A 27,514-nucleotide genomic window follows, 5' to 3' on the forward strand; every position below is an offset into this window, starting at 1 on the left:
TCTGCCCCTATAAATGCATGTTCTGCTCACACTTTGAGAGTGGCCTTAACTAAAAGATGGGATTTAAAGCCATGGAGGTGGGGGTAAAAATGATATATATATATATATATATATATATATATATATATATATATATATATATATATATATATATATAAAAAATAAAACTAAATTAATAATAATAATATTAGAAAGATACTTGTAGTGGACCTAAGAGGCTATCTCAACATGCTGCGAAAAAAGTAAAAAAAAAAAAACTTACAAATGTGCTTCTTGCATTGCTAAGTTTTATTAAATCGAGGAGAAAGAAACCATCCATTTTTCTGTTATATTATATTCTGTTCTATTCTTAGAATGTGGAGAGCTGTATAAAGAAATATGATTAATTTTCTACAATGTTAGGCAGATTGTTTAGTTAATTGAAACTAATCTGTGCCAACATGGCAAATGATTTCCGTTCACATTTTCGAACTTTGTCTCAGCATATTTGCTGTGTATGTGAGTTAAATGCGTCACAGCTCTGCTCTCCTCAGGGTTACACTTTGACCTACTAGCTCCTCTACAACTAAATCCTCGCAGCAGGGAGCATCTCAGCCTTCAGCCCTACTACACTTTAATCAAAGATCCATGTCTTTGCCTCCACAGGTCGCTCAAGGGAGTAGCTAATAACAAACCTCCTTCATCTCTGTCACATCCCTCGCTGTATGACAGTGATTTACACAGTCTGCCTTTTGTCTGTGGTATGTAAATCAGAGTTTTACTCACTGTGTCCTTCAGTGTGTGGTGGAGACGATTTTTCATCATCTCCACGTTAAGGGCCTTTTCTGACTCAATGAGCCCTGAATGGGCTTCCACTTGCACAGCAGCATTTGTATTATCAAGAGTTACCTTTAGAGAAGAAATTTATCTGCACAACCATTCTGGAAATGCACTGTCACTGTAAGAGGCATTTTTGGATCCCCTGTAAAGAGGCTCAAAATAACAGGTTGGGGTGTATTAGAACTATGTATATTACAGTCACTTGTCTTCACAAAATCATTCTTTGTGTATTAGAAACTAGTGACAAACTGTGTTTTTGACATAAGAGAATTCTTCTCTGCCAATGAATTTACCTTGAACCTGGAATAAGCTAGGATTCCCAGCTTGTATCCCGTCAGGTCAGATGGGCAGGTCATGTTATAAGAATGTCTGCCAGCTGACTGCCAAAAGAGCTGCTGAACTGCAAGCTGTTCCAGGACAAGTGCACAGCCTCAGAAAGTCAAGCAAATAAAGGATTGCCTCAAAGATCTGGGTTTCGACACCCAACATAGGTGTTGCTTGCAGGGATCACTCATCTCGGTGAGGTAGTCATGACAGGGGGTTCTTGTGGCAGATATTAAACTAGTCGTAGAGGCACCGAAGAAACATGCCATCCTAAAGTCCAAAGCCACCTTCACATGTTCTGTACATCTGCAAACTCATAACTAGTACCTGTTTCACAGATAACCACACCTGGACTGTAAACACGACCTCATTGGTCAAAAGGAAGCACTTGAACTTCTTGCAGAGGATGAGGAAAGCCCACCTGCCCCCACCCATCCTCACCACCTTCTACAGAAGCACCATAACGAGCGCTCTGATCAGCTGTCTAACTATGTGGTGTGGCGACTGCAGCTCCACAGACTGGAAGAACATGAGAAGCGTGGTGAAAATGGCAGAAAGGATAATTGGGGCTCCACTCCCCTCCATTAAAGATATTTCAAACTAGAACTGCGTGTCCCGAGCCCGTAACATCATCAATGACCCCTCACACCCCCACCATGGACTGTTCTCCCTGCTGTCCTCTGGGAAGAGGCTTTGCAGCATCTGCTGCATTACCAGCAGATTCCGAAACAGCTTTATCCCCACTGCCATTAGACAGCTGAACTGTTGAAATGACAAATCAAGACTGAATCACACTGATAACACCATACCAAATAGAACTCAACTCGATAATGTTTTTCTACTGCATTTTTTCACCATATATATTTGTTTGTGTCTTTGCACAGATTTTTCTTTGATTTTTTTATTTTTTTTTATTGAAACAACTTTTTGGGAATTTAATGATTAAGACACAAATGTTCAACCCATGAGAGAACATTATTCAACAATAAAAAAAGTGTTCAAATTCAATTTTTTGAATTTCAAATATTTTATTTGCATTCAAAAACTATATGATTGAAAATGTTTATGTTTTCATTGAAGTTACTTTTTTATTGATTTTGTTGTTTGTTTGTTTGTTTGAAGCAACTTCTTTTTTTGATTAAATAATAAAAACACAAATGTCCTACCCATTATATGGTCCAATCAAAAAACAATGTTATTTCAATTAAAAAAGTTGCTTTAAACAAAAAAGACTGGACTGCTATCAAATAAAACATTTTCAATCAAAGAAAAGCAGTGTTCAAATTTATTTTTTGAGCCTCAAATATATTTTTGCATTCAAATACTTTTTTCTTTGATTGAGAAGTTTTGTGTTCATTGAAGTGAAGTTTTTTTTTTTTTAATAGAAAATATATTTTTTGATTGAAGCTACCTTTTTTTTTTGATTGAATGATAAAGAAACAAATCGACCTTCATAAGTATTCTCTACCAGAAACAAGTTTTTTATGGTGTAACCAAGTAAATGGATGTTTGGGTATATTTCCTGTTTGAATCTACCAAGGAGAACAACTAAAAGGACAAACAAGTAAATGTTGGTTTTCTAAATGCTCATAAAAAATTATTTTTATCCAAATCAGGCCCCATTTTTATTTCTCTGAATGCCAAAACATCCAATTTGATTGTTTAAGCCATTCAGCTATATCAACCTGTTAAATATGATCAATGCGTGGCTCAGGTTTTGACTAATGGCTGCTTTCTAAATTTTGCATAGAAAATCTAATAAAATTATATCCAGACAATTTGAAATAATCACAATTTAGATCTTAAGCAACTGAGCTAAAGCATAATGTAACAAAAGAATGAATTATATCCTGTAGTCTTGTAACACATAATATAGTAATCTCTTTTAATCTTGCAACATTTTTCTGCATCTCCCGTCAGGAATGCTGTAATTAAAAGGACGAATTTGCATTGAAAAAGCCGTCAGGGACTCTTGGTGTGTGTAATAGCAATCAGGTGTTGCAAGCAGACAGGTATGCCTGCGGTAAGCACTTTAACTTTACCCACAAAACTGCTGCAACAGCACAGGTTGAGGTCAGTGTGTAATGAAACAGGTAGGCCATTAAAGGAAAACCTGTAAGCATTTGGAAAGTATAGCAATGTCTATTTCACTCTGGATGAAAAGGGGATATAATAAACTGTGCAGAAGAAGAGGCTTTTTAGAGAATACTTTTTTTTTTTTACAGAGTTTAAATCAGACAGAAATCAAAACACAGAATAAAATTAATAGTTGAATTAGATTTGGATTTTTCTTTTTTGATGGAATGCTTCCTTTACTGTTTTGCAAAACTGAATTAAATGCGAAACAAAAAAAGCTGAATTACATATTAAAACTCCATCCTTTTTATGATCTAAAGAAGGGTCCTAAAAAAACATCTTAGGTTAAATTTGCTATAAAAGGTTTAAGTCAATTTAAGCATTGAAGGAGCTATGGAAATGAGTTTCTGACAAACATTGTTGAACAGGAGAGCCCTAAAGCTAAAAAAGGATAAAATCCTCTCCAGACTACAAAATGTCACGTCCCCCATCTGCTTCCTAACATAGCTGGGATCCTGAAAAAGAGCAGACCTTCTCTGTTCATCTGCTATGAAAGTGCCTGTGGAGGCTCTCAGATGAGTGATGAATTGTAATCCAGAGATAACAACAGGCAGATTTTAAAAACAGCAATGTTTGCCTGCTTGAAAATCCTGTTTGTTACATGAGATGAAGTGATAATGAACAATTGAAAGGCCCAAACTTAATCTGAAATCCTGAACATGATGAAACACCTCTGGGTTTGATGATCAGAAACCCAAACACAAAAACATGTTAAACTAATGGATGCAATAACGACTTTATATTAAGAAATAGCCTGCAACAGATGGAATGCTTGTGTACTCACTAAATTATTGACCCTGTGGGAAGGAGAAAGCCTGGACGTTTATTGAAATTCTCCCTTTTCTATTTTCATTCAATTTGTGTATCATTAGCCTGTTTGTGGACAGGGAATGCAGACGCGACCAGCGTCTGGTCTCATAGATGCTTACACACTAACACAGAATGAGTCTGTTTAATGGGCCACGAGCCAGCAGAGTGATGATTTCCCCGGAGAAACAGCCACCAAGAACAAAGAGAACAAGAACTGTTGCAAAGCTACAGGTAGGCCAGCTTGGCACCACAAAACTAGGAAGGAACAGCTGCCCACCGACCCCTTGGGACATGCAAGCAGCCCGTCGATTGAATGGCTCAGGTGTGTTGTAACAAACAAGATTTTTTTTTTTTTAAATACATCTGCTGTGACATCTACTTTAGATTTACTACCTCCTGCTGCTGAAGCCACTACAATTAGCCTCTGTGGGCTTTTTTTATGTCTGCATCTCTCTGGCTCCACATCTATTTGAGGTCAGTTATTTTTATACTTTCTTCTTGTAGTAGAATAAAATGTTCCCAAAATCACAAGATAAATATAGCATCTGATTACAGGAGAATAATAAAAAAAAATATATTTTTTTTAAGACATTCTTTTAACTGTGAGGGTAAGTGACAGATTTACTGGTCATGTTAGTGATCTATGACATCATTGTTTCCTTTAACAAACATTTACAGGGCCATGGAGAAAAGCATCCTGTGTCTCAGCGTGACACTGTGGTTAGAGAGCTGCACAGCACAGGAGAGGAATGCCGTCTGTCAGCTCTGGGCTCACTTTATGTTACACGAGTCCAGAAAAGGGCCAGACGCTTCGCCACAGATCCCACTCACTCCGGCTATGGGTGGTTTGTCCCACTTCCATCAGGAAAATGATTCATGAACATCACATCCAGAACAAACAGGCTTTAAAACAGTGTATTTCCCCAGAGCAGTGAAAGCAGTCGTCCCTCCTGTAAAAGAGATGTAGTCCATTTCCAATATCCTCCTTAGGCTTCTGTAGCACGAGGTGCACTTTATGTAAATGGATTATACTGCGTACTCCACTTTTCCTCATACCTGGCTAATAATGTTTATTTCCTCTTATGTTTTACGGACTACCTAAAGTTGTCTAAGGGTGGCAAATTCATTTCCTAATGGGTCAAAATTTGTCTGTTTTCTATTTAAGTGCATTTTATATGGATGACCCAGAGAGTCACTGAAAAAGAAAAAACAGCCTTTTCAAATTTAACATTTAAATTGGGCCATTTTTTAACCCAATTTGAAAAGCATTTTCTAATTGCACAGTATATATATAAAAAAAAAAAACTTTGAGTGATGTTTGAACTGATGCAGCTTGGCCTGTGTTTTACTCACCCAATTTAACTTTCAAATAATGTATTGCACATGTAATTTGGGTTTACAGTTCATAAGTTATTTGCTTTTCTATTTGGGAATGCAAAATAGGCGAGGATTACCCAAAATGAGGTGGATGTTAAGAGGCTAAATCGAGTCATTAAAGAGGAAATGTAAATGTTATTTATTACTTTTTATCATTACCAAAAATTGAAGATTTATGTTCAAATCCTCCCCAATTTAAAAAAAATGCACATGCACAACGCAGTACCTGCGTGCGAGAGCATGGACGAGCCCATTTCTCCTTGTGCACGCTCTGTTTAAAAGTTTCTGTTCTCATAGCTCATACAAGCTTACTGTGTCCAAACATCTGCCCTAACCTCTTAATCACTCAATCACTATTAAGAGCAGGGACTATATAGTGGACTTTACAGCAAACTCAGTTAACTGACCGTTCAGACAGATGATCACTGCTTTTTGCTCTGTTGGTTACTTACCTCCTCCTCCACCCCACAGTGCCTGCGGCCTCTTTGTTATTAGTCGCCGTTGTAATAAAGCGACAGAGGGCCGCTGTGACAGCAAATCCCATAATGCTTTGTGAGAAGAGTTCGCTATGCAAAGCATCCTGTGATATATCTGCGTCTTCTAAGGCCTTTCTTTTCGTCTCATACACTTTGTAGACACTTTTTCTCTTAAGAACCTCGGCCATTTTCAAAGAACCACGATGAGAAAGCTGAGCTTTAAAGACTGTCTGAAACGCAGCTCACCACAGATATATGCCCGAAAGTGCACATGTGCATAAAAAGATAGCTAACGGGACGAGATGGCCTAACGTAAACCTATCACCAGAATGATTGACAATTAGGAGGACCACTTATTTAGATGACCCACCTGGAAATAAAAGATTATACCTTTAACTCTCCCCTTTAATTATTCCCGGGTAATCCAAAAGTCGTACCTCTGGACACTGCAGTGGTGAAGGGCTTGTTTATATTTGGTAAACAGTTAAAGTCAAATCTAAAATATCTTGTCATCTTAGAACAGCTGTAGAAACAAGAAATAAATGGCAAAGGTGCTAATTCTCTCATTCAATGAATAAACCTGAGAGAAGCTGTGTCTTTCCTGAACAAAATCTTGTTAAGTTCTTCCAAGCTGCACAGACAAATGCCTCAAAATAATATTTCCTTGGTAGAGGTGCAATGAATATAAGAGGTGACAGAACTAGTTTTTTGGTGGTTGCATTATTGAATCTAGTATGAGTGACCTCGTTTGATGCTTTTTTCATCTATTCCAGATTAGAATTGTTCCATTTGATGTTTAATTTACCAATTTAATAATTCATCAAAGAATAGGCAACATGATTTTGTTTGTTTCTCCTTTTGAGCAGTGAGGGAGGGAAGCACATTTACTGTTTCATTACTCTCATTTCTGGCAGAAATCGAGGCGTGAAGTGAAGCGAGAGCGGTCGGATAAGGTGTGGGGGGTAAAAAGCGAGAGGGAGGCAGACCGGGAGCTTGTAACGCCATCGCCACGCTCTGCTGGCCAAACAGGAGCTGATAGGGCAAATGTGTTTCTGCTCAGGTGTGTTGAATTATTAAACAGACAGCATGAAGAGAGGCCAGCTAACATCCGCCTTCATGACCAGCTGTGGATAAAACAGTCAATCTGTGGTTGGGTGGGGCTGTGTTTGTGCAGATATTAAAAAGACAAGTGTTTTCTATAAAACATTGAAACACTTTTTGCTCCTGTCAATCAGAACTACAGCAAAAAGTCAAACACACCTGTTTCTAAAATACTCCAAATACAAAGTTTTCACATTTCTTAAAGTTTTACTGGCATCACCGACTGAAGGTTTCTTTGTTTATTGATCCACTCATTGTGCCACTGCACCCAGCTTTGAATTTCAGGGATGACCGAACAGATTATAGGTGAGTCTGAGAGGTTAATCGATTTCTTCAACAAATAAATAAAGCATAAATCAATTAATGTCATTAAGAGAGTCTGCCTTTAAGTTAGGCAAAAAAAAAGGATATTCTAGATAAATATGTTATCTTTCAAACTTAAGTTTTAATCAAGGGCCGATGTGATGTTATTCAGATTGTCATAAAACATGACCAGGATAGAAATGTCTTATTCTATGTTGATAATGATAAACTCCAATGGATGATGTATGCAGTTTCTAAAATTTGGGGAAACACTGAAAAAACAGTTTTCTTCTTTTTCTTTTTCAAATCTTTTACAAACAGCACTTCCACTGTCTGTTCCAGGACATTGCTAATTAATGTTAAACTGTTTGTATAAAGGTAGGCAAACATGTTTGAATGGTTGAAAAGACCACAAAGAAGCATGTTGAAATGTGTTAAACTCTTTGTCATTGATGTGAAAAATAGTTTAATCAAAATCCTATTTATGAAGCTAAAGTTGATGGTACAAAGAGCTGAATTTAACATAAAAGGAGTGTAGGAGAGGGTACTGTCTATTAGTACAGGGGTTAGACTATACACACTTTATACATATGAACCAAACAATTAAAGAGTACATTTAACAAAAAATAATAAGTCTACCAAATAATAAAGATATATGAAACCAGGTGAAGGAATAAAATTTTGCAGAACAAAACCTTTGGGCTGAAGCAGTGGGCTGTTGAGGCTATGAAATTAAATTTAGTACCTCTACAATAAATAACCCAAACTGACAAGAACTGGATTTATCCTTGAGAAGGCTACTGATGGGAATACCAGTCTGGTAGAATGGTTTAATGAGAGGGGCAGGATGTGAGGGGAGAGTTGGAGGGCAGAGCTGAAAGTGGGATCATAAAACACCCAGAAAAGAAACATTTAAAGGAGGAAACATTAGACTGTAAAAGGTTAAGATGAAAAGCATATGGAGAAATGTCCCAATGATTCTAGGCTGCATAACCCATCCATGAAAGGATGTGTTTGTCTTTTTTAACTACTCATGGCCGCCTAGGTTAATATACTAAAAAATAAAGGTCATGATTTTGCTCACTGTTGAATGACATAATAAACAGAGAGTGTTTGCATATAGTAAATCTTCTTCACACTAAACTAAAAGTTGATACCCACATTCAATTTAAAACTAAAAGCTAAAAGGCCAACTATGAAATCTTGGCATTTCTAAAGGTAAAGGTTTACCTCTCATTAGCCAGACTACTTCAGTGGCAAGTTCTGTTGACATGTACAGCAAATAAAAGACTAAAAGTTCTCGTTTCAAGATTCCAAGTGACTAATGATGCTTCATTCTCCAGCCCAATACATGAAGCAAACCTCTTTATAAAAGTTCATAACATAAATGCTACTTGTTTGAACTGTGGAGATAGAGCTGTGGAAATGACATCTGTTTTTATGTAATTCATGTTACAAATGAGACACAGCAAGAGTCCAAGTTGTTTTATAGATTACTGACAAATGAAGCAGAATTGCAGGTAGAAAAATACATGGTTTTAGTCACTGTGTTTAATCCATGCATCAAATGGAACAAACTCCACAACCGTTGCACCATTTACATTTCACATGGGGATTTCACCATCTGTGCTTCAACTGCACTGAAATGAACAGTTTCTATGTATAATTAAGGGGTGAATAAAATATTTAGATCCTTTATGTAAGAATAATAACTAATACATTTGACTAGAATCATGGCTCTCCATTTTGTTTAATTTTTAAATTTGGTGGGTTACTGAGTTGTCCCTACAGGCCAGCTGTGAATCCCTTACAAAGCAAGCAAATGCATGATGTACATGTCAAATTTTTATCTTAATAAAAGTGAATAAATGAATAAAATCCATCCTATAAAAGTAACCGAGCTTTGTGGGTATAACCCAACAAAATATACTGTAGCTCAAAGGGACATTACTTTATTGGCAAAACAGAAAAAATAAGTATTTTTTAAGCAGAATATTATATAAAGAGATGTTTATGATGAGGTTACTCATGTTTTCATACATTTTACTGTACTTTAAACAACAGCAGAAAACTAAATCGCACCTAAATATATTTATATTATATAGTTTTCCATAAGATATTTTGTTTAATTAAGAAATATGAAAGATCATTCTGTCCCCTCGATTGTTGCTTTGCTCCAACCATTTGCAACGTTACGTCATTTCTCATAAACCCATATCCTATACGAAGTGAGAATCAATTATGACCTGTGTTACCTCAGCCTCCCTCTGCCTCACTGACTCCAGGGTGCAATGATGAAGGAGATGGAAAAAATTGGCTAAAGGAAGCCGAGTGAGTTAGAATAAGGGAAGGTGACGGAGGAGAACGAGAGGAGTCGCTGTGTGAGTGATAAAGTGCCTCGGGCTGCCTTAATGAAAAGCCTCTTGTGGCGATGGAGAGATTGCCTCTGGAATGCGCTGCTGATGGGAGAAGCAGCAGCTCGGTGCAAAATGCAGACTAATTAATGCGTTGAAGGGGTTGGGGTGACAGGGGGGAGATTAGAGTTACTGACAGTGCAACCTGAGCTAAGGGGAGCTGGACAAGTGCACCCTGGATTCAGGATGAAGCGGTAATACAGCATAAGAATGAGCTGCTGTGTTGCTGCTAAATGTTTCCACTATAACCGTCTACTAGTTCTACCTCAGAACCATAAAAAAAAAAAAAAAAAGTAGACGTACAAATGACCTGAAGGATTGTTCATCTAAACTGCATTTTTTTATACAAGTGGTCACCATTACACAACCATAATCTTTTGAAAGAAGCATTTCAAAGCCAATAATTGAATTTAAAAAGGCTTATAGTGCACTGGGCATCAGCCATGTAACCTGGAAATAATTCAAAGAAGAACTGTTCCTTCTAATTCTTTTTAAAAATATTGTTTAAATTGATGATGAAATGTCTGGATGGTTGGAGAGACCAATGAATCATGTAATGGAAGATTTAGCTAATTCGAATGAAGACACTGAATGAATTAGAGCTTTCTATTGGACGCTTAAAATTGGACGCTTCTCCAGCTTAAATTACTTCTTTCATTTGGTATCAAGTAATTGAATTATGTTTGCCCAACTTCATTTATTTAGGTTTTTGACTTATAAACGTAAGAACTTGAATTTGACTTGATTCAGTTACTTGTTGCCAATTGAAACAAATCATTTACCTTAAGTTGGAGCACCATATTCACTACAGACACTTATTACTATATTATGTTCTCAAATATTTATCTATATAAGCAAATATTTATACGATTAAAACTTTAGACTAACTGTAGACATATATGTACACATTTTACTTCTCTCTAGTGAGATATTCAGCCTGAGAAATGTATTCTGTCAAAAAAGTGAGTGCACTTGTAGGTAATGTTTTCAAGGTAATGTTTTTGATTAGTTTGTATACAAAGTATTTCATTTCAGGCTTTAAACTGTTACATTATGTCAATGATGCAGTTAACGTTTTAATTAAATTCTATTTTTAAGGTTAAGTTGGATATTTATTCTAAAGGGCTGAATTAAACATTAAAGGGAGTGTAAGAGTGCGGACTATATGCATTATATTCATTAACTAAATAATGCATTTTTAGAATTATTACAGTGATTAATAAAAAAAGATGCACATCGCTCTTGGTTCAGAAGCATCCAAGTTTGACTCACTTCAGCGCAGTCAAATGTTTTTAAATTAAACATGCAATCCAACAAACTTTCTTTCCTCTTGATCAAGAAGCTTTATTGTCCAAAAGACGAACTTAGAATTTCTTACCGTACTATGACGTGTCAGGCTGATCATATTGGCTAATTTCTTTCCTTTTTATGCCACTCAAAAAAGCAACAATAATAAATAGCAGTCAAAAGATGTATGGCTGAATCCAAGAATTCAACCGGCCCAAATAGCCAACTCCTATATTTTCCAGGTGCTGCAGTCACCTGTCTATAATGAAGGGGCGGAGGCAAGAAGCAGCGTAAATTATGCACAGCAGCAATGCAACACACAGCAATTATTTCATAATTTCATAATTAAGTCAACTCATACTTCAAATATTTCACGTTCATATATGTCATACCAAATCAGACAAATAAAGAAATAATAGAATATTCAATCATAAATCAAGCATTTGGCTCCAACACTGGGAATTTTGTTCCCATTTCAATAAATACTGCTCATACCAGAGTAATCTTTCCTCCTCATGTCCCAGCGGAAATGTGTCTTGGTAGCAATCGGTGTAAACGCGTGAATACATGAGACGACAATACAGCTCAGGTGTTAGGGCAATTAAAACATAATTAAATAATGTGGCTACGGTAAAAAAAAACAAAAAAAAAAAACTGCATCCACTGATAACACATTGCTAAAATCACCAGAAATCTCCTTTTTATTCCAGTAAAATTTAGTTCTGTAATCTGTGGAAATGATATCACTGCTTTAAGATATCTGCTTGGCTTATCTGGAAAGAGTATCTGATACTAAGTGTGGTGACCTAGATGGAAAAGCAAATGCACAGCTGTGTTAAAGCAAACCAGAACAAGGGAACAGAGAAAAATGGGAAAGTGACAGAAAAAATGTGGGCAAAAGGAAAAGGTAAAAGAGAATCTCCAGCTGATTGGACACCTGGAATGACAGATGGGTCAAAGGTCATGAAGGAGCTGTCAAGCTGTCACTGCAGTGTCCTTTCAGTTCTTTAACACAGGTTGACTAAAGGAAGAAACCTCTCAAAGTCACTATTTGCCAGTTTGTTTTATCATTTATATATTCTTCATTATCTCCATTGTTATGTTTCATAATTTCTGCAATTCAAAACAGACTGACAAAAAAAAAAGTTTCCCATGAGATTGATGATGCATCAGCGCAAATCAACTTCAAGGTAAAATAAAATAAAGCAAACTCCACAGTAGTGACACCTCAGCCTCCAAAAGCAAAACATATCAAGGAAGGATAGCGATTAATATTAGTAATAATTAGTTACTAATATATTAGAACAATTATTAGTTATTCACATTTTAGCACACCATATCACAAAAAGGAGTTTTTAATATAAACACAAAACAATACCTATTAACTTCTACTAGATCTCCAAAGAGTGTGTTTAAAAAAAAAGTGTGTATATATATGTATATATATATATATATATATATATATATATATATATATATATATACACACAATTTAAATTGAGAACATATTTGGACATCTAATCTTTGTTTGGCAACTCATGATGTCAGTTTAGGCAAAAAACATAAGAGTACGGTAACAGCCCTTTCCAAATGATGTGGTAATTTTATTTATTGATTGCATAATAAATAACATTACTTCAATTTAAATTCCTAGAAAAGTGATGTATTGAAGTATGCAAGCTCATATTGAACAGAGATGAAGATTGGTGTAAGCAGATTTGAGTAATTGATTTCATAAGGAATAATTTTTCATAACAAAACCTGGCCTGCAGACAGCTTAAACTATCATTACAATTTTATTATCTGTATTGCAGCTAACAGCATCATTAGTCTATGCTTCATTGCTGCTCACTGCAGAAACAATTTACTTTATTGATAAATTGGAGAGAAAATAATTTGCAACAGCAAGCTGGTATTTAAATATGCATCTGAGGTCAAAAGAGTTGACATGAATTTGTGAAATTCTCTTATCTTCCTTTATCAGAATATTCACTAAAGCAAACAACAAATGTTTTCAATACATTAGTTGACAAAAATATCGACATGACAACATCTAAAGTCACTACAGTCAATGAATGCCCAAACTCAACACCATAGCAATGGATGAAGGCTGCTTTTTTTGTCTAATCCACAGTCATATAGCCTTTACCAGCTCTGATTGTGGTCTTAGTACACCAATTAAAAAGGACAAGAAATCAGGAGCTACTGGAGGTAAATAATCAGGACAGTATACAGTATATTGGGAAAATACCATTTCCTGGCCAGTTTAATGTTAATTTGACAAGTAGCGCCATCTTATGTCTTTTGCTCTTCCTAATTACAAAGTCAGTTAACAACAGTGTCCTCATTTTGCATCAAAATATTCCAAACTGGGTCCCTTTGACATGTTGAGGCATGGATCTAATTGGACGTCTAGCGATGTGTTGATGTGCAAACATCTCGCAGGGTTTGCAAACTGTAAACCCTGCGAGATTGAGCCAGTGTAATATCTAAATGGTTTCACCCCAAAAAACCCACAGATACTTGATTGGATTTAAATCCAGAAAAAAAAAAAAAATATATATTCCAAACCCTTTATGAAAAAATGGAAACGGTCGGAGGGAAACCAAAAACTTCTAAGACAGCGAAAGAAATAACAGTTATCTTCTATTTAAATACTTGTTATTGACTGAGATTCTACTACAACATTGTACAGGGTCTTTACAATGCTCAAGTAGGAGCAATATGTTAGGGTAACATCCACATGGATGGCAACACACTAAGCCTCCAGGCTGAATATTGCCCAAAGCCACACACTGCCTCCAAAGTCTGTCTTCTTCCAATATTACACCCCAGTGCCATGTGTTTTCCAGGCGTATCACATTTCCACACAATCCACATGATGGACAATGGACAGAAATATGCATTGGCATCCGACAATGCAGACGTACCTACAAAAGCCAGAGCTACCAAAAGCATTTATGTTTATTACTCAAGTAGAAATATGCTTTGTAACGCCATCTGTTTTAAAACACTTTTGTAGAAGTTAGAGTATCAACTAAGCTTTTTACCTAAGTAAAAGTGTAAAGTACCATTTTTAAAACTACTTACAGTACAAAACTAAAAGTAGTGCATGAAAAAAATGTTAAGGACAGATGCTTTAAACGTTATACTGGTTACCGCACTACCTTATTAAATGAACAATTTCCTACTATTCTGAATGAAAACTTCCTTGTACTTATTTAGTTACTAAAACTAATGGCAACAGGGTCAAATTAAACTTTGCATAATTTAAAAAAACTATTAGTTTTGGTATGTGGTGAAAAACAAGTTCTGGACAAAGAAATTGTCTGGATAAAATCATTTTTATGCTTTATTTATTTTTTAAATGCCAGAAGGCATAAGGAAAATTTGCTTAAATGAAACAAAACTAACAAGCCTATTTTTTTAAATGTAAGGAGTAGAAAGTAAAGATAATTGCAAAACAACTGCAAGTAGAGTAGAAATGGAAGATTTGTCTAAAAAATTAATTACTCCATTAAAGTGAAGATAGTCAAAATTTCTACTTAAGTAAGGTAATGAAGTATTTGTTCTTTTTTAGTTGACACCTGTAAGAAAAGCAGAACCAGCTTGAACTGCAACCATCCAACCACATATGGCAAGTGCATCACAGGTCTTGGCTGACCTTGTCCCTTTTGCTTGATTTATGTCCCTCATTAGCGGTTCAAGGTACAGTAGCTTAAAAACGTTCACTTGAAATGTATTTTTAAAGTAAAAAAAAAAACATCTGTTGGTTTTAATATGAAAGGAAAAGTTGATTTTTGGAGAGTTGATTTTTACATGTAAACAAAAGATTCACTACTGAAGACCTAATGACTTTCTGGTGTTTCTCAACATAAAAGCTTATTGCATCTGATGTTCTCACTGAAATTGTGACATTTTCAGAACATCTGGATTTTAAGTTTGCACTTATGCTGAGTACCTTGACGGGTTTCTTGCGCGCTAATTCTGCCTCGTTGTTCTCAGCCTCCTCGTGCTCCTTGCAGCCTTGGGGAAGGTTGGAGTAGTTGGCCAGGCTGCTGAGAAGGGAAGACACCATGGGCCTGGTGTCCATTTCCTCCTGAAGAGACAACGACGAATGGATATAATCAGTTAGCAGTGTGTTAAATTTTGGATAATCTCCAGAATAACCCCGGTCGACCTTGGCAGACAGCCACTCACACTGAGCCTGGTTCTGCTGGAGGTTTCTTCCTGTTAAAGGGGAGTTTTCCTCTCCATTGTCGCTACAAGCATGCTTAGTGTGAGGGATTGCCTTCAACTCAATGAGTTGATGCAATCAACTGGTTTTCCGTAAATGGAAAACTTCGACTGTATGATCTGGTTGAATTGTGTCTGTAAAAACCTTGAGATGACATGTATTGTGAATTGGTACAATATAAATAAACTGAATTGAATTGAAAACCACTGACTCTAGTTTTTTAATGAGTTATCTCCAAATTTGTAAAAGTTCAAGCAAAAACAAAATGAACACAGCACGTTTCCTATTAGATTGGGAAAAGTTATAAGGTCTTTCCTGTCACTGTGTAAAAGATGGCTGCATTAATACACAGCTCCAACATGCCCTTCTAACAATAACTACCTTCATTAATCAATGTCCGGGCCCTACGGTTAGATCCGTTAGACCCTGTGTCTAACTTTCAGTGCTGAACATGTGTATAAACCTTCTCCATGTACATGCGAGCGGGCCTGTGCAGATGAGATCTTACCTCAAACAAGGCCATGTTCTTGCCGTCATATTGTTGACTCTTTTCAGCTGCAGCTTCACTGCTGTTGATGAAGGGGCTGCTCTCTTTGGGATTACTGTCACCTGAAAGAAACAAAAACAGATATGTTTTAGGGCTGCACTGAAATAAAACAGGCACATAAAGGACAAACCTGCAGAGGGAAGTTTTTCTGACTTACATTAAGCCCCTTTTGGGTACAAAGTCACTTTCAAAAGCCCAGACTTTTTAAAAAGATCTTTCTATTTCTGATTAGGTGAAGAGAGACACACACGAGGCTTTAAGTACAGGATGTTAGCCAAGAAAGGACGGGAGGCTTGTCATCTCTGTCAGAGGGGGGAAGAAACAGAATGAAAGCTAATGGACTGTGCAATCGCAATATGTGCAATGCTATATATCCCATATGTCCAAGACCAGAAGATCTCAATCAGGTTCAAGCAACACTAAGATGTTTTTAAACCATCTCTGAAAGGAAAACAAGCACCACTGAAACATCATAAGGAATTCTTTCCAGCTTCCTTGTCAACAAAACCCAGAGACAAAGAGGCAGAGTGATGTTATTTCGGGTGACAGCAAGCTTAAGGCATCAAGGCTCCATGTACAAGCATCTGTCCACAAGTTCCCCTGCCCAGACCAAGCCGGGTCTTTGAACAACCAAAAAAAAAAAAATAAATTAACTAAAAAGGTTTTAAAACAATGTGATGAAAGTTTCTGCAACTGTCTGTCTGCAAACCTCTTTGATTTCCATGATATAATTGACAATATCACTGATGTCATGCATCGGACCATGATAACATCACTTTTGCAGCATTAGTAAACAAATCACCTCATTTCAGTTGTTCCCTTTACAACAGCAGCTATTATTTTAATTTGATAAACAGGCTTTATTTACTCTGTAATTGGGCTCTAACTCTGACACTACCTTAATTATGTCACTGAGTTGGACTCATATGACTCGGATGTCACCTAAATATGAGATCAGTTTAGTTTCTGATGGATGTCACATTAATACAAATAACCTAAATACTTTGAAATCATCTATGTGTAATTACGTTTTAAAATCCATATTTATTAGCAAAATTTAGTGAAATCTTTTGTAGTAGCAGGTTGCTCATGTTTGGCACTGTCAGACTGCAGTTCATCCCAGCAGTCAGGACTTTACATGTGATGTAGAAGGGAGTTTTTCCTCTCCACTGTCGCTACAAGCATGCATAGTGTGAGGGATTGCCATCGAGTCAATGAGTTGATGCAATCAACTGGTTTTCCTTAGAAAACTGAATCAATTTGACTGTATGATCTGGTACAACTGTAAAGTGCCTTGAGATGACATGTGTTGTGAATTGACGCTATAGAAATAAACTGAATTGAATTGATGTAGAACCAAGACTTCTTTTCATCACATGGTCACTCAACCTTTTAATTACACTCTTAATTTAAATAGACAAAAATTATTTATCAGCAGCAATTAAAAAAACATAATGACTCTAAAAGCATATTTATTAATTCCTATATCTGTGGTGTGAAACATGGGTGGGTTTGTTATGTCAGGCAGCCATATTAGTCTATGTTCGTAAGTGTGCTACTGCGGTTGAGAAGATTACCACTGTAAGATGGTATTTCAAATTATTTTATAGATATATTAAGTTATAAACATTTCATTATAATACACTTTACCAATAGAAGTTTAAATAATGTCATGTAAAATCAGTTTACATTTAACTATATTCTGAGGTATAAAATTACAACATGAACAATTTTAAATTGTTTGGGTTGTAATTATTTTTTTTATCCACACAATTTTAAAATGTGTTTTAGCATCTTGCAAAGGGACCACTTGCTTTTTGGAGTCTTTAACCAACATCAGCATAATTCTGGTATGATATCTGACTATCCCTCTTGGAAGGATTGAGACAGTTTATGTAAAATGCTGAACTTCTTGTGTCATTTAACGATACCATTAGAGCAAATGTCAGCTTCTCTATGGAGAACAGAAAAAATACAAACTGAATTTTCACAGACTAAACCATCAAAATGGATCATGAGATCAAACCATGTTGAATCTGAGCCCATTTCCTGTTCTGTTCTTATGGTGCATGAACCTGTGGAGATAAGCTGAGGGTTTTAAGGTACAAGAGTGGAAGAATTAACTTCCGTCAAGGTGCAAGTTCATCCGTCTTTCTAGCTTCTCTCTTGGACTATCACACAGAAAAGTATAGCCAAAAAAATGCCAGTAAAAGCGCAGGCGTTGAATTTAATTTAAAGGATTCTGTTTGCAGAATTAAAATGAATCGAAATTTGTTTAAGAAGATCCCGCTTACAGTCCAAATAAGTGCGCAATTTAAGTATTTTTTCTGAGAATGAATGCAGAAGAAAAAAATAGAAAGTACTGGACGTACAGTAAGTGTATTCTATTGCGATGTATTCCAATAAGCTTATTTCAATTTTTATTACTGAATGGACATCGTGTGGAAGCTAGAGAGCTCAAATAAAAAACAAGTGAGAGAAAAATAGGAAAAATTATTTAGAGAATTTTTAATAACAAATAGCCTTTTCAAAATAGTTTATGTGGCAACTGAGGAGAATGAAGTACTTGTAAACAAACTCTCCAGAGCCAGGCTGCAATTAATACATAACAGTGCATTTGGAGTGCTAGCTAGCATATGATAGCTTATGTATTTTCTTAAACTGTAATTTATAAAAACTCACTCACTAAAGCAGGCGCCCAAGGTGGTGATTTCAGTTTTGACCCATATGAACCATACTTCTTGTTAAATGGAAACTAAGACAATACCGATTGCTTCTATTAATCAAACCTTTAAAAAAAGCACCATGGATGCTGAGGACAACAAAAAAATGAGAAAATCACAAAAAATGATTAAAGCAATTTGATCACCATAAACAGCAAAGGTCTTGGTTGTGAAGGTTGCACGGTGTCAACTGTCTCATTTGCACCTTCAAGCATAACTTGAGGAAGACAGCAGATTGCTCTCCCTCTGGCTCTCGGTCTCGTCTTGGACTGAACACTGTGAGACCGGGTTATTTTTAGCCAGAATGCTGCAGCTATGATGTCGGAGCAGGGCTAACAGACGGCACGCCGTTGTGTGGAGACAACCGAATGTAGGGCCACTCAGACAGAGGGCACAGAGAAAATAGGGCAGCGTTGAAGGATTGTGGTTGAAAAGAGCACAGAAGCGAAATAATTAAAAAGGTAGCAGTTCAGTGAAAGGGGTAAAAGTAAGAGTGCAGATAAAAAGATGGAAGAAGAGACAGATAGATGGTGTGAGAGTGAACAGATAAAGTGGGAAGCCGCAGAGGGAGAGTGGAGCCACACTGTAAAATGTAAAAGCTCCTGCAACATTTAAGGTTCAGCTCACTTTGACCTGAAGGTTAAAATAAACATAGCTGGTAGAAGGGAAAGTAAAGTGTCCCGCAAAGAGCATAAGGATTACTCTGTTATTTTGCAGACAGCTTCTATCATCCATGAATCACATCCGTAAATGGTAAAAGATGGATGGATGGACGGACGGACAGACGGATGAATTTTGAAGGTGTCATTTGCAACATGCTATAAATTGTAAGTTTGCTTTATCAAGTCCAAATCAAAATTTCTTTATCAGTTCCAGTGAGTTCCTGATGGAAACATAATTCTTTGTGTTGAGAGCTGTTCCTGCACAACAGTGATTTAATTTATATGCAAAAAAGTAAAAAAAGATCAACGAGATTTAAAGGGGAGTGGTTAGCTGTATGTCAAAATGACTAACATGCTTGTAAAGCGTTAAAGCATTTCAAATTCCCCTGATTAAACCAGCAGTTAACCCTAAAGCGCTTCTACTTATAACCTACAATATAACTCTCATTGTTGGCTAACATGGAAAAGCTTCACAAATTATATATCTCTTAGGCTGCTTCAATGAAAGACATTTATATTTGTGAATGAGTTTTTGTAAAGGTTTAACAGCGGAAGCGGAGCAGCTCTTAAAGAACCAAAAGAACAATTGTTAACATGCACACCCAGTAAGAAAAAGTCACAAAGGCAACTACTCATTTTTATCATTTACCTCTACCTTTATAATTCAAATCTCATCCTCAAAGGAATAATGGATTAATTCATTTTTTTTGACAATTCTGGAAATAGTTTTGCACTGACCCCATCAGTAAAGTAGCTTATCCATTTCCTGTCTGATGGGATCTGTACAACAATGGCTCTAGCTATTAAAGCCTCTTTTATAGTTGAAATGCAGAACTTCACCACTCACTGTGTGTCTTTCTGTCCGTGGAAATCCATCATCATAAGTTTCACATCTGATATTTTCTTAATAGTTGGTGCTTAGTGCACACAGGCTTATACGGGGCTTACTGTCATGCCATCAACCAAATGAAAGAATTTTCCTCTTTTAGACTGTTTCTGTATTTCATGTGCCTTTTAATCCTTTATGTATATATTATATTATCTTCTAAGTAGCTTAATATTAAATTAGACTAAGCATTAAAATATCTCTTTTATATTTCATAAAAAATTTTAAACAAATAAATGAGGTTTTCTAGAATTTAATGTTGAGGCAATATTAAAGGGGCTTAGTTTTCGAATCATACTGCCACCTGTGGCCAAAACACAGAACTGCAGGACTCTTCGGCATGTTTTGTTTTTTTCTTTTCTTTTTTGTCTGAGTTGAGCTGGCTGTAAGTCGCTTCTGAGGATCCACAAAATCCATCTTGAACTACTACGCTTCAATTGTTAGCAAGTTTGAAAATATTAAAGAAGGACACGGTTAATGACACATCTGCAGAAACAACGTGGGGATTTCTGACCCACAGTACTTTTAGGGAAAATTGGCCACAGGCTTACAGATGCATCAATGCTGAACTACCAACGTATCACTCTTCTAATCAATGTTTCAGTCGCAAAAGATCAAATAAAAAGGCTATTGTAAAGATATTTTTCACTAAAGACTAAAATAATGTCTCTGTAAATTATGTATACTGAACGTTTTAGTTTTAAACATTTAAACTGGTAAGTCAGCATGTTTAAAAATTATTTGCATAGCCTCTATCAATTTTATTCACGGCTATGAATAAAGTTATTCTTGTTTTTTTTTACCCTTTTAATAATCCCATAAATTCTTCCATAGAGGATGTAATTCTTCTCTTGATGTATTGTCTAGATTTTAACAGCTTATTCATATCTGAGTCCTTTTAGTTATATTTTATTATAGTCAACCCAAATGCAGGATGACTGATAACTTTAAAATATTCCACTTATGTACCTAAACACCTTTGAGTTGATTTTATTTGATGCCCTTTCTGTTGTTACCAACAAATACTGTAAAGTCACCTTCATTGAATTTGGCTGAACACCAGCAGGCTTTTTCATTCGACCAAACCCTCAATAAACAAGGTGACATGTTTATGCTGCAACACTTTCAGTAGATTAAGGACGCAGTACTTACAATGTGTATTCCCTGCTTTTGATTGATTCTAGTTTCTTGTATCTAATAAAAATCATTTTAAAACCTGAGTGGTGATCTAAGACAATTTTCATCTTTTACTAAACATTTCTTATTTTTAAGGGAAACTTGAAACAAACTGCTCTGTAGCAGATGGAATATATCTGAGCCCTTTTATTATCATTGCCAAAGTTCACTACAGTATGTGAAGCAAAAAGACACCAAACTGTAGAAAAAATATTTTCTCTTAAAAATTAAGCCTGGCTGTTTCCCTTCCATTATAAGCATTTTCAACCACATAGTCTAAATACTGTTCTAACCTGCTGAACAGTCAAGGCTCCGTTTTTAACGTTTGACTAAACAGCGGTTTGATTTCTACTAATGTATAATTACATATAGAAATAATATTTGTTATAGAGCAATCAAGTTCCCTTTCCTTAACTTTAGTCTTAATTGATCTAAAGTTACCTGAATGACTTTGGATGAATGGTTAAACCAAAATAAATTATCTGGGTCTTAATGTTGACGAATGAACCTAACTGTAAATTTTTGTTTTTTGTTTTCTAATCTATCCATCTTTGAATTATCGGTCTGAAATCTAAATGAAAGATGAACAGGTTATAAAATACAAATACAAGTACAAATTTGTGTAACTGAAAGAAATTAGAATTAAAGTAAACATCTGAAGCCCGATTTACACTTTGCTCTATTATGCTTTGAATTTCCCTGCCTTCCTAATTTACATTGTGTGCACAGATAGCGAATATAAAGCCAGTAACCAAAGACCACAACAACTCCTCCCATGGATTTCAAAACGAATAAAACTTCTTCAAGTTTAATATTTTAGCAATCTAGATATTTTCAGGAGTTAAATTCTATACAGGTAAGTACCATGAGTGTAGAAAGGCTATATTTGCTGTATCTATTTGTAAACACACAAACATATATGAATATCATACATACCTGTATATAAATACACTGGTAAATGCCTTAATATAGAATGTTTTTTTAGCAAATATAATCATGATTAGTGAACTAATTTGAAAATCTGGATGCTGTGATTCTTCCATTTCTGTTGGAGGGATGTGATTTCTGATAGTGAGAAAATTGTTACTGCAGTCTTAATGCGGGGTCTTGCAAAAGAAAAATAATATAACTTAATTTCGCCATCTGTCTACTCGCAGCAACCCTGGAGTAAATTCTCTTATTGATTTAAACTATTGTGTATTCGCTCCACTGTTGGCAGCTGGGCGGGGTGGAGCAGACGCTGTGTAAATTACTAGTCATCCATAGTCCTTTTCCACCTTCCTGCTGCAAGGCAGCAAGAAGGTGGAAAAGGACTATGGAAGGCAGCAAGGACTATGGACTATGCAAGGCAGCAAGAAGGTTCTGGGTTCGATTCCTGGCCTGGGGTCTTTCTGCATGGAGTTTGCATGTTCTCCCTCTACATGTGTTGGTTCTCTCCGGGTATCCACCGTCCAAAAAAATGACTGTTAGCTTAATTAGCTTCTCTAAATTCTCCTTAGGTGTGAGTGTGTGCATGAATGGTTGTTTGTCCTGTTTGTCTCTGTGTTGTCCTGTAGACAGCTGGAGATAGGCACCAGCACCCCTCGCGACCCCTGTTGGGATAAGCGTGACAGAAAATGGATGGATGGATTTTTTAACCTATGAGTTTCTTTCAGAATTGCCTGTTTTTAGCTGTCATCGTCCAAACAGTGCCTAATGAGTACTAATTACCAGTTGTAATCTAGTCAGTGCTGTGTTTAAAAGGACGTGCAGAGTTATTTTTGTTTGATTTTTATCAAAGTTAAAAACTGTTTGGTTTTATAGCTATAGTTTCTTTTCTTTAACACTTCCACACAGGATTTAAGTTTTATAGTGTGCATGACTCAATAATCCTGTAAATATATTATCCATCCTTAGTTTGGAACATCTGCAGTTTCTCTAGTCAGTGTAAGATAAAAAAAAAAAACATTCATTTTCAACTTCTGCGATTTTAAAAGTGTTTTAGAATTTCCTTTAGGATTAAAATAGTGCATTATTTTATGTTGGTCTTAAGTTTATGCTTTAGATTTTAACATAACATAAGAAAAGGTTAAAAAAAAAGGCACTTTAACTGTGATTGTAAAGAAAAATGTCGATGGAAACCTATTTCACAGCAAGAGCTGCATTTGGCCAGAATAAGGAAGCCACTGAGGATGATTTGGTAAGAACTATTTTAATGCACCTTATCGATCCTTCTTGTGAAGTGGTGAGGTGGCGACAGTCACAGCTTTTGCTGTCTCACTCTGCCTGCACAGTGTCACTTGGCTATCCTGCCCTTCGTCTCCGAGGACTGACTCCAATCGGATAAGCCAAAGAGCTACATATTCTTGAGGAGCTGACTCAACAGAAGCTCTGGGGCTACTTGTTGGTTTGGCACATGCATACGAGCAAGTGTGTATGTAAGTGGCGGTGCAAGTGCATATGTGTGTTTGGCTCACACCCGATTAACTGCGCCGTAAAGCAGCAGAGGAGCTGCGGCCAATTAATCTCAACTTGGGAACAAGCGGCTGGATTTTAGCCATCTTGAAAGTAAAGTGCACTATCAATGTGCTGTTTCAAATAGTAGGAGTTTGAATTCATGATGTACTTATAGATAATTCATGTGTAAAACTGCACACATAACATTGGTTCTACACAGTGGAGTGAGTGCATGTTACTTTAGGGGAGAGAAGAAATGGAAGGGTAAATACATTATTCAAACAAAGAAAACATTGGATTTCCTCCTGTATTTTCTGAGGTGTGTCTCCTTTGCATACAACTGCATTATTTCATGTCAAGCATTTATAGCTAAATGTATATTTGTTTTGTTGTTAGAATGCAGTTTTATGGTTGGTTGATATTTTATTTTTAATATGATTCTCAAATGTGGTCAATGATAAATTGTACCGAGGCCCTCTGTTCAGTTATAAAATCCATCCTCATTGCTGCATTCCATTTTAGCCATTTATTCATAAAATTTTCCCCTAAATATTGCATTCATATGCGATTTACTTACTGCAAAGCATAATGTACAGAATAAGAATATGGTAACATGATTGAATCTCCATATCTGCCCATAGACATTCATTTCATTCACTAGTTTCTCTCCCTATTGACATATGTTATGCTTTCTTTTTGAGAGTTTTAATCTAAGACATGAGTATGAATATCGACATGAAAGCACTCACTTTTATCACTGTGCTGTGGGGCATAACTGTATGCTGATCAGTATTCAGTCCAATGCTTTAGGTGCAGTTTGAATTTTAATGCGCTGCCTCACAGGGTATGACTTTGAAACAGTCCCTTCTATGCAGGTCTTTATTGTCAAAGAGGTCCTCTTTTGTTATTTGATTTTAAACCGGTGGCATTCAATAGACTGGCTTCTGTTAGAATGTCTTAGGATGTTAAACCTCATGTTAGCTAATGTATCACACAATGGCAATCACATCCGATGTGACACTAAAAAGCACAAACTGTTTGTCTTCTTCTCTTTTTTGATGTATTTCAGTATCTTTGGTACTTCACTATTTACAGGCCTCACAAAGTATTGGTCCAGGGCACCAATACTTTTTTAAAAGTTTTGCGCTGAATTCAGTTAGACCAATACAAATAATCACATGTTTATCAGTTATCCCTGTTAATAAAGAAAGTGCATGCTCAAATTACCATTCACAGGAGCAGGATTTGATGCCATAGTATTGGACTTTGAAGCTTCAGCATCTAATGGAACATTTCCTGTAATGCTTTTAGAAACAGTAAATTCTCCCAGTGGATGATTCTCAGTTCATTAAACAACTTAAGAGGGTAGAAACTGTGAGGATCTGCACATTAAATAAACTACTGTATCTTGAAAAATGTCCAAGCAACGCACATCCCCGCTCGGCTTTATTCTTCACTTTAGTCATTTCACCTCCTTATCTTCCAGTAACTGTATGCTGTAGTGTTTAAAACCTTTAAATGTAAAACCTGCACCTTTCTGACTTGTTCACCTGTCAATGCATGTTAACTTTGAAAGAAAAGTGACAGGCAGGCAGCAGGCCGCCTGGCGTGAGGTGCAGCTAATGTGTAGCCATGTAAAGCCTGCCACAGTGAGCCCCGGTGGAGCTTGGCTATCAGACTTCCTCAGGTTGTAGGCCGGTTTCAGGAGAACACTTTGTGCCCTGTCAGTCAGCTGCACGCCTCCTGCATGCATACCACTGCCCGCGGGAGTGACTTCAGCTAGCTGCTGTAATTGGTGAGCCACAGAGCTGTGGGGTGAAGGAAATAGATGAAAAAAAGGAAGGAATGGCGTGGGAGGAGAAGAGAGAGAGAGAGAGAGAGAGCGGCAGGGAGACAAGAGAATAGAGTGCAAGAGAGACTGATCGAGACTTGAGTTTAGGGAGGATTATACTCTGTGAGGTAATTGGTTGAGGACCAAAGGTGCCTCACGCCTGTTATCTTTGACTTTCTATCACCCATTGCAAAGAATTGGGGTAGGATGAAAACCGAAAGAAAATGGTCAGTGACACGGTGGGATCAAGATCCCACGTAAGAAATTCCCCTTAGCTTATCTCATGCCAGGAAATTTAATTTAAGCCAAATATATAATTTCCTGTTGTGTTTTCTCCTGCCAGGTGCTGCTGTGAAGCCAGGCACTATCAGTTATTTTTGGCCCCTTCTTGGATAAAGGAGTCCTGTAAGGGGGGTCAGTAGACTGTAATTAAATGATATAATTTATGACAAAAATAAGGAGCTGGACAATAAGTGTGTTTCAGGTTCCAATCCCCAGATGGTTGGCCTTAGTGATGTCAGTCTGTTAAAGTGATCAATTGGACTCTGTGGTGACAGGGCTATCATGAACCCATCAGTTCAACTGCTTTCGTCTCAACACTAGATGTGTGAATGAAAGAAACAAACGACGTGTCTCTGCCGTCCTGCTTGTGCTGCTACTACCATCTATGAGGTCACATCCATAGTCATCCTAAACTCTGAAATAGGACAGGAGACAATTTTTCCAAAAGCCCCCAAGACAACATAGGGAGGGCACATCTTCTTCAGCACCTTCCCTCATTCATTTTACCGCGTGATCTTCACCCTGCAGCTGTGATATCACATCCCTTATGGTTAATTTACCTCCACACATCCTTGCCTTCACCTTCCCATTTTTGTATTCCGTGGCCTTTATCTCACCTCTCAAATTCAGCCAGAAAAAAATATTGCACTCATTTTGAAAAACAAAGCCCACAGACTTGATATGCACCTTAAAGTAACTGTACAAAGTGACTTTTTTTTTCTTAGCAAAAACATTTCTACTTGTTCACAACGCTATAACGAGAGACAGAAATGGTTTTAGACATTCTCTATTTGCTTTAGTAAAGACTATTCTCTAGTCTATTTTATTCAAGATCAGCCCTAAATGTACATTTCTGTAGTATGTGCCAAGACTGCTTTAAATGTTTAGGATTTGAGGAAAATGGCTTGGATCTCCTTCTACATGCTGCACACCATTGTCTGACTTTAGTGGTGAATCTGAGGCATGTTTACGGACCTGTTTAGATGACGAAGATACTATTTTTTTAATGTACACCAGTATTAAATACTCACACAGCATCATGCTTCCATATTTCCCTTTACAGACAGGACGGTGCTGTCAGGCTGCTCAGCCTTCTTACTTTTTTCTCCAAATAAAATGTATCTCTAATGTTCTGGCCTCTTCCTCTATGAGTGACTTTTTCATCACTCTAAAGGAATCATTTCATTCTATTAGAGATTTGTTGCATTTATACAATGATCACTGGTTAAAGAACAATCTGACCTTTTTTTCTTTACATCTTTGTCTTTGATGAAGCACAGAAGTGTTAGAAATGCACAAAACATGTTCTGTTTCTTATTATTCATTGGCATTTTGACAGCATCATCTTTAATGGCTTTCTGAATGTTTTTTTCCCTTGTTCCAACAAACCAATGCATGCATATCTGGGTATGGTGTTATTTTTCCCCCCCATTGTTATTGCAAGTTCTGTTTTATTTAAATGGAAATTCAAACAACATAATACATGAATGCAAATTTGAGAAAATAAATTGCAATCCAAAAATTTAACTTTGGAAACATTTTACTCAAAAGATGGTTTTGAGAAAAACTTATCTTCACATCTGGGGAGCTGTGCTTTCTTCTGGTACGGTAAGCAGAAAGGTATCGATCTAGCCTCGTGAGACCATCCTGATCTCGTGAGTTTTCAAGGTTTCACTCGCAGATCAGT

General features: G+C 36.6%; 1 protein-coding gene across 2 annotated transcripts in view; it reads right to left on the reverse strand.

Annotated features, from left to right (window-relative positions):
• Window positions 1-27,514, reverse strand: part of LOC107097098 (solute carrier family 12 member 5-like) — a 196,287-nt gene that overhangs the window by 43,660 nt on the left and 125,113 nt on the right. For both annotated transcript variants that reach the window (XM_015394098.1, XM_015394099.1), the window contains exons 2-3: window positions 15,793-15,893; window positions 15,009-15,146 (exon numbers count right to left, since the gene is read on the reverse strand). In XM_015394098.1, the coding sequence (XP_015249584.1) occupies window positions 15,009-15,146; window positions 15,793-15,893 (239 nt within the window). The remainder of the gene's footprint in view (window positions 1-15,008; window positions 15,147-15,792; window positions 15,894-27,514) is intronic.

Source organism: Cyprinodon variegatus, unplaced genomic scaffold (genome assembly GCF_000732505.1).
Source record: "Cyprinodon variegatus isolate N-32 unplaced genomic scaffold, C_variegatus-1.0 Scaffold672, whole genome shotgun sequence".
Lineage (NCBI taxonomy): Eukaryota > Metazoa > Chordata > Actinopteri > Cyprinodontiformes > Cyprinodontidae > Cyprinodon > Cyprinodon variegatus.